Genomic DNA, 12,313 nt, shown 5'->3' with positions numbered 1-12,313 from the left:
ATAAAGATTTCAATCGTGACACTCTATACTTGTCATGAACATTGGACAGTTCAAAAACCATGATTATTGACAGTTGATAACAATAGAGTACAATTTCCTAGACAGAAAAGTTCTTCTAAAACGTGGTGTTGACAGAGAATGTGTTATTTTACAAAATCTAAATAAAAACATTTTAAAACAATGGCCAAATCTCTACGTAGTAGGTGGAAGCGTAAATGTCGAGCAATTAAACGCGAACGTTATGCAGTTAAAGAGTTAGCAAGGTTAAAGAAAATGCTCGGTCTAAAAGAAGAAGAAAAAATTAACCCAGCAGAGGTTATGGAATCCGATCAAGTAATATTTCTAGATGCTGGTGCACTAAAGAAAGAAGCGCAAAAGAAGCAGGCAGTGGCAGAACCTCTGGAAGAGGACGTAGAAATGAGTTCTGATGAGGAGAAAGTTGAGGTTGCAGACGAGAAAGGTGAAAAGCGTGTTTATAGCACTAAAACATTGAAAGATCAAAACGGCCAATACCCAGTATGGCTACATAAAAGGAAAATCGCTAAACTAACAAACACAAAGAAAAAGTTAAAGAGAAAGACTAGAAATCATAGGAAGCGCAAATAAAGATGGCATACATTATACTTGTTTGCTTTTATTTTATATTCCAAATCAAGTATTTCAGTAGTTAGTCAATTAAGTATTAATGGCTTTGTTTCTCAATACTTTAAACTTAAAACATTACATGCTTTAATCTCAAGATTGTATTTTGTCTATATACCTAAATAATAAAATGTTAGTTTTTTTTACTAATCTGCTCTATACATGAAACCTGCTTGAGCTTAAATTATTGTATAGTATATATAAAATTGCATTGCATTATTCAAATAGAGATGACTTCATAGGGGGGAGATCAATTGAGGATGTTTATCCTATGATACTAGAAGAATTGATAGCTTTATACTATGACAAATGACTGTATGTACATAGTAGGTGTTATGCACTAACAGTTTCGGTTTCATGGTATGTCCACACATTACTGCTGCATAGTTACACACATGGTTACACAAAAAAATTACATTATATAGTACTTTATTTAACACCTTATAAGTTCAATGATATAAAAATATATCTTAAGTATTGAATACTATAATAATAATATTTTTAGTCTCCTAAAGATCACTTACAAGTTATAGTAGTGTCAAAAATAATTTACATTAATGATTTAAAGTCAAAAAGTATAAAGATTCAAGAGTTAACTGCTTTGTATTTTAAAACCAATAATTCTTTTCATATGGAAATAATACTTAACTTTTTCAGGTGAAACTATTATAAAATTTCGATTCAACATTTACTTTTTAACAGACATAAATCTTGTGTTCATAAAAATAAATGAAAGAAGATTTATTAATATATCTAAGTTGTCATTTAGCCTATCTACTTTTTATGTGTAAAGAGTTTTACAAAATTATAACATAAAAATTAAATCCATTCACTCTTATTCTAAAGGTTTATAGGTATATGCTCTGTTCTTTGCTTTCATTAGTTCCATCTTGTGAACTCCAGCTGACAGATGCCTCATCAGTGAATGTGTTGACAAAGAAACACCACATATCGTGCAGTAACATGTCTCACTATCCAGCTGAAATATAAATGTACCTACATTACAATAAACATTGCTTCATAATAGACTTGTTATTAATATAAAACAATACAAAAATCTAAAGTCTTTTTGGTCTCGGTTCTACCTTGTTTAGTTAAAAAATAAAATCAATTAAAGCACAATTGGCTTGGTGAGGTTTATATTGTAAACTTTACATCTTGTATCTGTACATTGTATTTCCATGAAGACCTCTAAATGTGTAGTGAATGATAATAGAGTTAGATTTGATTGGACTGACCTGACGTATCAAATTTTCTTCAAAATCTTCCTTATGCGGATATAAAATTAGTTTTTGCTTGTGAGTTTCTAGTTTCTTGTGATTTGCTTTATGTTTATCGTTAAAATCAAATTCTGCTCTGCATACCACACAATTATACTTGTGTTCTATGTTCATTATACTATGAAAGGAATCGGAAGAGACGACTAACTTTTTACCATTATTTAATGTTAGTATCATAAATTTTATCGGAGACTTGCTCGATGTTAAAACTTTTGGACGACGCAAAGCTGGTATCATTATAAAAATAAGTACACAAGATAAGTAAGCAAGGTTAATAACTTCGGCAACTTTGAAAATCTGAAACCCTTACCATTTCATTACAATGAGAAATTCTCTCTTTACATTAAATTTAAAATTCGAGGGTACATTTGTTATTCGTAAAAAGAAGACTGTTATATAATCTGTACCAAGTACCAACATTGCTTAAAAATTCCAAGTTATTGAAGTGTGAACTGGCAACTGTGTGGACTTGTTCACAGTTAACTCAAGTTGGCGCAGATTATAAGTACATAATTATTGGAAAGTTTATTATTTTGTTTTTCTATATTAATAGATAATATAAAAAAATAGACAGTAGTCCCATGAGTTATTTAAATAATACTGAGAAGTGCTTAATGAATATTCGCTTAAACTACAATGACAATGGGCGGTTCTCATTTGCAGGCTCTCGGACAAGAGATGGACGATAAAGGTAACGAAATGGAAGGGCACTGCAGTGAGGTGTCCGTGGACTAAAGAAAAGGTGAGACAACAAAATAACGGATGGTCCGGAATTCGGAAGTCACTCAAAACAGGAAAACGAGGAATTTAAAATTACAAAACAAATTAATAACATTATTAATAAATACTGATTAGACTAAATTGGAATTAATAGTTTTATTATTATATAATAATATAAGCTCTCCTTAGTAAATAATAAGGTGTTGAAATAAATTATTTCTTCTCAAGATTATAATTCAAAATATATCTGGGTTGATATTTTGAATTATAGCAAATAAACAATAAATATATTTTGAGGTACGATATTATGACGATGTCTGTATTAGCCTAGTATTAAAATGCGTATGTATTGAAAAATTAAAGTAACTTTACTTTAATTGTCTATGGTATTGGTCAGTTACTAGCAGATTTGTAACATTAAGGTCAGGTTTCCAAGCCCCGATGATCAATTTATCTATTACCGAAACGAATGCAGGATTGTAGCGCAGGTAGATCATTATTATTAAAGGTTTATATTTTAAACCCCTAAGCAGCAATAGCCCCGTTGCTTAGGGTTTTGAATCTATATTTATATGTCTATACACAAAATGTATTGAGCGATCGAACTTACGTACGCATTTATGTACAATTAGATATATCAAAGACAGGTTTAATAACAACTAATACCATAGATATTTAATTATGAGGCATAGATTTTTAATTATGATCGGTGTTTAAAATTTTCTCCACCTCTTCATGATACTCGTCGTAATCAGAGGATGGTTGAAATACGTATATCTTGTTACCATCTTTTCTTCCGGTATTTTTTCTATTAAGATCTCTTTGTTTATTCATATTCAAAAAATCACTCTGTTCTTTCTGTTTTGTTTTTGACAATCCAAACGTGGTAAAGTCAGTTGTCAACTCTTGTTTATATATTTTTTCTTCAGATTTTGTCAATTCAAATTTAGAACTATTCGAATTCGTGGCGTTATCTTTGCCTCCGAACGTTGTGTAATTAACTTCATTGCTTTTATATTTCAATTCTTTGGAACTTGGTTGGATCACAAGATTTTCTCCATTGAATTGATTGATTAATTGTCTATATTTTAACGATATATTTCGCAATGAATTTTCCTTAATAGCATGAATGTGACGACGAATTTTTGCTTGATTTTTACTATTTGTACCAAAAAGAATATTGCTTTTCATATTCCTTAACTTAACTATTGTCTTTTCGGCTATAATATCAACCAGTTTAGCGAACTTTCTTGACGCCAGTATATCATCGATAAATTCATCTATGTTTTGTTTGTTTTGAGAACAATTTATTGACACTGATATCATGAAGCCTGAAATATTTCAGTAATAAATAATTCTTATCTAATATTCTATAACATATATCTTGTAACTAACTAATATTAAAAAGAGAAAATGGTATTTTTGTTTATTTGTGAATTTTAAGGACCGATCTTTATTATTATTACAGTATAATATAACTCATGTATTTCAATTTTTGTACTAATAACTTACATAGCAGCGACAATATTTTTTTCATTTTTTGTAGAGTCGTTACATTTTTATGGATTCATAAACTAAAGTGGAATAGCAATAAAAAATCAATGCTAGAACTATAAATGTCGAACCACGTTAGCCTATCAACGTCGCTCATGGGTTTAAATTACTCAAATTCCGACTTTCAAGCCACATAACAGAAATTTCATTTATTTATCACATTTAACAACACGCACACAAACACATGAATAAATAAAGATAAAACTAAATTTTACCAAAAGAAGATATTCCAAGTAGGGTGCAGTGTGACCAACGACCACAGCAGTGATTATTAGTGAGGCTGCTAACAATAAGGTAAAATATAAAAATATATATCTAACAGTCAATCAGTACGTGGGTAACACTGAAAATGTTTAGAACAGGCCATTTAGAAACACATCTAATGAAAAGTTTTTGAATTTCAATTTTAGAACTCTTTGGTGAAAATAAACCTAACGCGAGAAAAAATTCGGTCAATGATTTATTATCGCTTTTTTGTGTTTAGTAAAAAAAATAAAAAGCGGAATACAATATGTCGATCGCAAGAATAGATCTTTTAACAAAAGATAACTATGATACATGGGTAATACAGACTAGTCCTAGTAAGAAACAAATTATGAAAATACATAGAAACTCCTTTGAGTAATGAACCAAGTGCAGCTGAAACAGAAGGTGATAGAAAGGCTAGATCGTAACTAATTCTTACGATTTCTCCAACCTTTGTACCAACTTACTGTCCGTAAGTAAGATGTCAGACGCTGGTTACTCTGTGCTATTAACTAACAATAAAGCAACTGTAAATAACCCTAAAAATTTAATAAATATAAGCAAAAAGACGGTCTTTACTATGTGAAACCAGATCAATACGAAAGGAACTATTTAGTTCTCCTCCGAAGAAATCAACTACTTTATGAAGTATTCATAACTGGCATAGAAAACTGGGTCACATGAACGTAAAAGATCTGAAATATGCGCGTAGACATGAAAACTTAATTGGCTTAAATTTTGATGCATCGGAAGATTTGAATGACTGCGAAGTATGCATACAAGCGAAACTGCACAGTGAACCTGCACCACGTAATAAAACAACTCAAAGAACAACAGAATGTTTACAAATCCCCCCCACCACACGCGAAAATAAATACTTTGTTACATCGACTACAGTCGATACAATAGAGTTTATCTAATGAAAAATAAGAGCGATTTACTTGAAAAATTTGAAGAGTTAGCGGAAACAAAATTAAGTTTTTACATTCTGACAACGGCACTTAATATGTTAATAAACACTTTGACAGGTACTTTAAACAGTGTGGTATTCAAAGACGTCTTACCGCACCTAATACTCCACACCAAAACGGAGTTGCTGAACATAAAAACCGTACCCTATTAGAAAAAGCATTGAGCATTAATGATGGAATTGCACCATTGAAACTTTGGGGCGTGGCAGTGGCTACTTCTAATTATTTGGCAAATAGAAACAATGCCATTTAAAATAAAACACCATTCGAACGATGGGTTAGTAGAATATCACATCGCACGACGTTCAGTTTCGCGGTCATTTGGGGGGAAAGGCAAAATTAGCCTCCAAAAAGCTCGATGTGCTCAGCAAAGCGGTACTTCACTCCGGGCCACCGCTTACAACTCTATGTAATACACTATAACAATATATTAAATACGGCCCCACATGGATTACTGTTCTCACCTCTGGGCGGGGGCTCCCCAGAACCAGCTCCTTCCATTTGACCGTATTCAACGAAGAGCAGTTGGAATTGTCGATGCCCAATAGAAGAGACCCCTAAGGAAGAATGGGCCCACTGCTTTTCTCAGTGGTTCCATCGACTGCGACAATCTGTAGAGAGAAACGGAGATTACTTCAAAAAACAATAAAAATATTGGCAACATTCCACATTAAGCCGTTTTTCTAAACATTTTCAGTGTTACCTAGGTAGCATAACTTAATTGCATCGATATCGATTAATAAGTGTAATTAATTAATTATGGCAGAAATAAATTCAATAATATGTCATGCCTAACTCTTTCGTTTCGATACACCTAAAATAAGAACACGTTTCAAGCTTTATTGAGTAAAAAATTGGCGCCTAAATAAACGTCCACCATTTGGCTTAGATAGACTATTTCATTTTAATAATAGTAAAGAAAGAGACAGGGATACGATAATGGTGATGATTTGATGAAAACAAATACACTGTTTTTTGTAGATGTATGTATTAATCATCAAACAATTACAGATTTATGCTCGTTGAAGAGGTTTCACACTAAAACATGTTTTACGGTTTTCTTAGGAGCTTGGTTGAAAGGTTTTAAATATACAATTTATACATAAGAGGAGTATTACATTAAAAAAAGTTCGTGCGAACAAAGTATACATGTCAGGAGTGAAACTTCTTTGTAAATTAATTATTACTAAGGTAAAAGCCCCAATAGATCATGTACTAGTATATGATCACTCCATGTATTTGTATATCTATATACATACTGTTTACACACTGTATACGTGCTAATGATAATATAAATAAATAAAATATCTGCGTTTCCTGCACAAGACGTTATACCACAGAATTGCCATCTAAAGTTCTAATATATAATTACTAAACGAATACATCAACCAAATACCAATAGCGTGTATTTTTTCTTGATCTCCCATACTCTACCTCTCGATTTTTCTCAATTGCTTACTCCCTACTCTCGCTCTATGGCTATTTGCTTCATGCTACGTTCGCCCTTTCTGACTCTCTCAATAGCTCTCTCCTTTCTCTTCAACAAAAACGCTCCACATCTTCGTCAAGCTAATAGTGATATTATTACGGTTTACCCGTAAAAAATACACTTAATAATTGAACATTTAATGAGCCTTTGTTAATAGTGCGGAAATAGTTTTAATTTGTTATGTTGAATGACAAATTGGTATAAAACAACAGAATCTTCACAAAAAGCAAAATATACACATGAACAACTATTGCCAATAGAATGTTAAATGATGCTCTTTTTTAATTTATATTAATACTAGTAGGTAAGTGGCAAACATTGTTTTGCCAAATAAGGATTATTACAGAATTAAAAAAGGCTGTTGGTGGTAGAAAGTTAAAAAGCCATATTATATGACGAATAAAAAAAAATTAATTGGGAGGGCCACCCTTATTACTTAGGAGTATAAAAATAGTTTATATCCTATTGTAAGACCTACTGAATATATACAAAAAAAATATTAGTATTGGTCAAGCTGATTTGGAGGCGTTACACACTATTATGTTTTTGTTAAAATTACAAAAAAAAACATTTTTCAGTTATACTGAATCATTTATTATATATATTAGTGTAAAGAGAATTAGGATCAATCATGATTCACAGCCATAAAACATCATTATAATACAATTACTTAATTTTTTTCTTTAATTTTCTCCCACTATGCTTTAATTTAAAATGCTTTTTAAAATCCTTCTTACAAATAATTTGGTGACATTCATTGCATTCAGCTTTGTTGTCAAAACATTTTGTTGGATATTGTTCTGATACATCAACATTATCTTTTATATCTGTAATCACTTCTCTGGGTTCAGATCTTCTTATAATGAGCTTGGTACATGATGCTTTCTTGATTTCTGCTACAAAATCTGTATTAACAACTTTTTCAAACCAAACATCATTTATATTTTTCTTATCTATGTTTGTTGTTTGTGTTTTTAAATTAAAATGTTTTGAACGAATGTGATATTTTAATTTAGCTTGAGCCTTATATGACTTTTCACATGCGGTACAATTAAATTTTGTTCTTAATCTGGGAATTAGATTGCTGCTATTAGCTTTATAAGGCCTATTTAATTTAGCCTAATGGATATAAAAAATCTAGCCCTACATATAATTATAAGACATGCTCATGCAGTAGTCAATTTGAATTTTTATTTATTTTTAATAAAAAATTAAGTAATTTAATTTAATATTTAAACTAAGTAAATTTTTTCTATTGATTCAATCGTTTCACTGTTGTAGATTCAGGATCTCAGCATTATCATGATATGAAAAAAAAGGGAATGTATAAATATAATTTAGTCTAAATGAAATGGTACTTTCTATGATGAACACCAAATTAAAATAAAATTATTGTAATGTTAGTAAAACCTTTTTAGCACTATAGTTGTGGATGGTGGAGGCATATCTAATTTAACTGAAATATCTTTTGTCTCTGATACATTTGTTTCTATGGTTGATGATTGTTCAGTCATCTTTAATGAAGGTGTATTTTATTACACCGCTAATTGATTAACTCGACTGTGCATATAAATTAATAACTACTTATAATTATTAGATTTATAAATGACAAAAGTTTTATTTATTTTTTAATTAAAAAAAAAACAATTTATAATGTTAATTATTAAACTCGTACTTTTCTGGTTCCGGAACACTTATTTAAACATCACACAGACTAGGAAAATTATTGTACAATTCACCATAGACACAACTATATTTTGTATCTAGGTATATACAAAATTCTCATTAGCGTGACATTCATCAGTGAACTCTAAATTTGTATGAAAATGATAGTTCGTGTCCACAATTAATTTTCAAACAAATTTAAATTTTCTAAATACACTACTGTTAAGGCACCTTGACTAAGACCCAGTTGTTGGAAGTTGTCAGTTATCACTGTCATCTTCTGTCATAATGAATAACATAGCAATAAACATTTACCAAGCGCGTGCTGTCAAATTTCATGCGTTTTTTTAACCGTGAGTTGTGGTTGTTGTTATTTTAATTAATAAATTATAACTTATGTTTCTATGTTATTCACACAATAATATAGTTTAATCAATATATGGATTATATTTGCAACCTAGTTCGCTGCCTACGTATTTTTAAATAATAATTCGCGCGAATTTACTGAAATTCTGTGGCACTGAGAATATGCGGGAACAAAAATGGGTAAAAATAAGATGATAGCAAAGAGCTGTCCGAAATGTGAAATGCAGGTAATTATCTTCATACATCTAATAAATAGTTTAGTAAGGTCACGTAACCGGAAGAAGAACTTATCACACAACTGTACAACATACTTCAGGTAGCTGTGGCATCAAAATCTTGCAAATGTGGCCACACATTCTTTGCATCACGCCGTGGAGCGGATACGCTCCCGCCAGTTGACGATATAAGAAGGCGTACTGGTAGGGTAAAAAGAGCTCAGCCACAGTTTTATGATGCACAGGATTATCAAAAGCAGAAAAGGAAGGTAAATTCATTAAAATGTAGAAAGTGTTCTAAAATGCTATATATTATCATGAGTTCTTGAACACATATTACTTAAAATGTTGGATGTTTCCAGCCCAACCTCAGAGTTGCAAAATGTATTAATGCGAAGAGCTTAGAAAACACACAGCCACAAATGATACTATAGAGAAATTTCTAATATCATTTGTATCAGACAAATAATAGATATTTATAGCAGTTGTGAATAGGTTAAAAAGTGAATTTCATGAAATTTATAAAATAATACAAAAACAGAAGCAAGTCAACTTACCAATTTTGTATATTTTATAGTGGAATGAGCTGTTGTTTTTGTTGTGTCATGCTATCAAAGGCCGAAAAAGTTAATTAAAAAAAATAGCCTTTATGCAAAATATTATAGCTATTATTATATTTAAGATTCTAGTATATTTTATTCATTAATCATTAATGTATAAATTACAGTCATTAATTAATTTCTTTTACATTTTAGTCTCCAAAGAAAAGATCTCTTGATGATGATGATTATAAGAAGGACAAAACTGAATCCGGTGAGTGTGAGTTTTGCATCATGTTTTAATGTAGTAATAGCTGATATATCTGCATTAAGAATTTATATGAGGATTGTCTTATTTACAAACACAGAGGAAAGCTTGAATAGTTATATTTTATAGTAATTTATTATATTAACTTTAAAATATGTTTGTTAACTTACCTTAAACATTCCAGCTACAGCAAGGGCTAGACGTCGCAGGGCCTTACGTAGGGCTACAAAGCGTGTGCCACAACAATCTGAACGTACTAGGGACCCTACTCCACAGTTAAGGCCTGCTCAAATTGCAAGATGTCAGCTCATATTATCAGAGATTAATAGAAAAATGAAAGCTGTTACATGGCAACCACCATCAGATTAAATATGAAAAACAATTTTTTACTATTAGGGTTACTATATGCTATAAAGCAAACAAAAGCATTTGGTGAAAGCATACCAAATGTGAACACCATACTATTTTTATAGTAAAGTACTGCTTATAGTATCTTTTGCAAAGTATTTTGTCATAACGGATTTTGACAATTGAAAGTCATAGTAATATTTAACACAGATCTTTAAAACACCTGCCTGTTTGTTTCAATATTATAAGTTTGTATTGATTGTTTGAAGCATTAACAAAGTTTTTAAGATCTTCTGTGTCTACCTTAAAGCAAATTTTACTTAAAATGCAATCTAGACATTCTTCTGTCCTATTTTTTTAAGGGCTTTATTTCTATCACTATCTCTTTATCTAAACATTATTATGGTCCTGTGACCATTCATATAATACTGAGATTATCCTATAAAAACGTCAACTCTGTGAGTAAATAAATGTATAGAAGTAATTTACAAAAAATGTAAATAGTTATATTTGTAAATATTTAAGCAAACTTGATTGAATGTAAATAAATATATATATAGGTGTCTCAGTAAGAGCGCATTTTTTAAAATCTGAATATATTTTTTTTATCATGCAAGTTGCAACTCTGAAATTTGACAGATGTCAACTCTGATTATTAAAAATGCAGCGCTTTACGAAAGAACAACGCGTTATAATTGTGAAAAATTATTACAAAAATGGGAAACGCTGAAACCGCTCGCAAACTTAGCCAATTTTTCAGCCGAGAAAGATCACCAAATGTGTCAACCATTCGTAGAGTGGTCGAAAATTTTTAAGAAAATGGATTAATTATGGATAATTAGAATCCCTTGCGTCAACTTGAAAACATTGCTGCTGTAAGCGAGTGTGTCGCCGAAAACCCGAAAACATCAATTCGACATCCTTCTCAATAAGTTCAAATTTCACGAAGCACTACGCAGCGAATTTTGACTAAAGACCTTCACTTTCATGCGTACAAGATTCAGTTAACTCAGGAGCTCAAACCAGCAGTGAATTATTCGCATAAACCCGAAACAATTACGAACAAATCGGAAATCCAACGCATCATCGCCACATCTCTGTGCAAAAGTCATGGAAAATTTCATGAAAAGCGTAATGGCCTATCATTGAAGCCGTAGGCGTCATTTGCCGAATATTTTATTCCATACTTAATCGGAACATGTCTTCTTTACAATACACTAAAAATATCACAACTCTGTCATAAAATAATTGTTTTTATTTTAAAATGAAAAAGTGCACTCTTACTGAGACACCTTTTATAAAGAATGGTTTGTCTTGTTATCATGCTCATAATAACAATAAGCAGTGTTGGCATGGTGGCTACAATCTGCGACTCTCATCCCTGAGGTCTCATCCCCGTATGTGCACCAATGTACTTTCTTTCTATGTGCGCATTTAACATTGGCTCGAACGGTGAACGAAAACATCGTGAGCAAACCGGCTTGCCTTAGACCCAAACAGTCGGAAGGCATGTGTCAGGCACAGGACGCTAATCACCTACTTTCTATTAGATTGACAAATGATCATGAAACAGATACAGAAATCTGAGGCCCAGACCTAAAAACCGCTAATGGTTGTACCGCCATTCATTTTTAATAAAAAATAAACCATTAAATTGCACAATGTTTTGGACATGGATAAGTACTTTAGCTGAACAGTCACTCAGATTCTAACAGCACAATCAAAGACTGAACTTTTTGTGTTTATACTGAAATAAATCCTATAAACATTTGTCAGTAATTAACATATAACATTTAAAAAAAACAAATAAGATTTACTTGAAATTATCCACGCAGTGTCTATTAACTTATAAACAACAGAAACACTAATAAAGAATAATAAGTAATGTCTACTTATATCTAGTGCGAGTGTCGAAGAAATGGACAAGTATTTTTTTATTATTCAGTCCGGTCTCAAGTGATACTTAGGATCATCACTTGAAAGTTTTCAGCTTATTATTTTTATATTAGA

The 12,313-nt window shown here is 31.1% G+C and overlaps 2 protein-coding genes and 1 long non-coding RNA gene across 4 annotated transcripts; 2 read left to right on the top strand and 1 right to left on the bottom strand.

Annotated features, from left to right (window-relative positions):
* Positions 1–93: 93 nt before the first annotated feature.
* LOC123714997 (protein LLP homolog) lies at positions 94–623 on the top strand. The gene has a single exon (XM_045669748.1). The coding sequence runs from the start codon at positions 181–183 to the stop codon at positions 604–606; it is 426 nt and encodes a 141-aa protein (XP_045525704.1). The 5' UTR covers positions 94–180; the 3' UTR covers positions 607–623.
* Positions 624–1,514: 891 nt separating this feature from the next.
* On the bottom strand, positions 1,515–4,283 carry LOC123714998. The gene is made up of 3 exons (XR_006754386.1): positions 4,155–4,283; positions 2,233–3,973; positions 1,515–1,621 (listed from the first exon to the last, which is right to left on the bottom strand). It is a non-coding gene; the product is annotated as an uncharacterized LOC123714998 (long non-coding RNA).
* Positions 4,284–8,211: 3,928 nt separating this feature from the next.
* On the top strand, positions 8,212–11,608 carry LOC123714996 (UPF0547 protein C16orf87 homolog). 2 transcript variants are annotated; one of them, XM_045669745.1, is made up of 4 exons: positions 8,212–9,160; positions 9,250–9,417; positions 9,904–9,967; positions 10,140–11,608. In XM_045669745.1, exons 1-4 carry the CDS (start codon positions 9,110–9,112, stop codon positions 10,322–10,324), a joined length of 468 nt encoding a protein of 155 aa, XP_045525701.1. In that variant the 5' UTR covers positions 8,212–9,109; the 3' UTR covers positions 10,325–11,608. The 2 variants fall into 2 exon arrangements, with proteins under 2 accessions (XP_045525701.1, XP_045525702.1); XM_045669746.1 differs by having other exon boundaries at positions 8,237–9,160; positions 9,904–9,961.
* Positions 11,609–12,313: the final 705 nt, after the last annotated feature.

Source organism: Pieris brassicae, chromosome 10 (genome assembly GCF_905147105.1).
Source record: "Pieris brassicae chromosome 10, ilPieBrab1.1, whole genome shotgun sequence".
Lineage (NCBI taxonomy): Eukaryota > Metazoa > Arthropoda > Insecta > Lepidoptera > Pieridae > Pieris > Pieris brassicae.
Note: the sequence above shows the minus strand (reverse complement) of the source record. Positions and strands in the feature narration are given on the sequence as shown.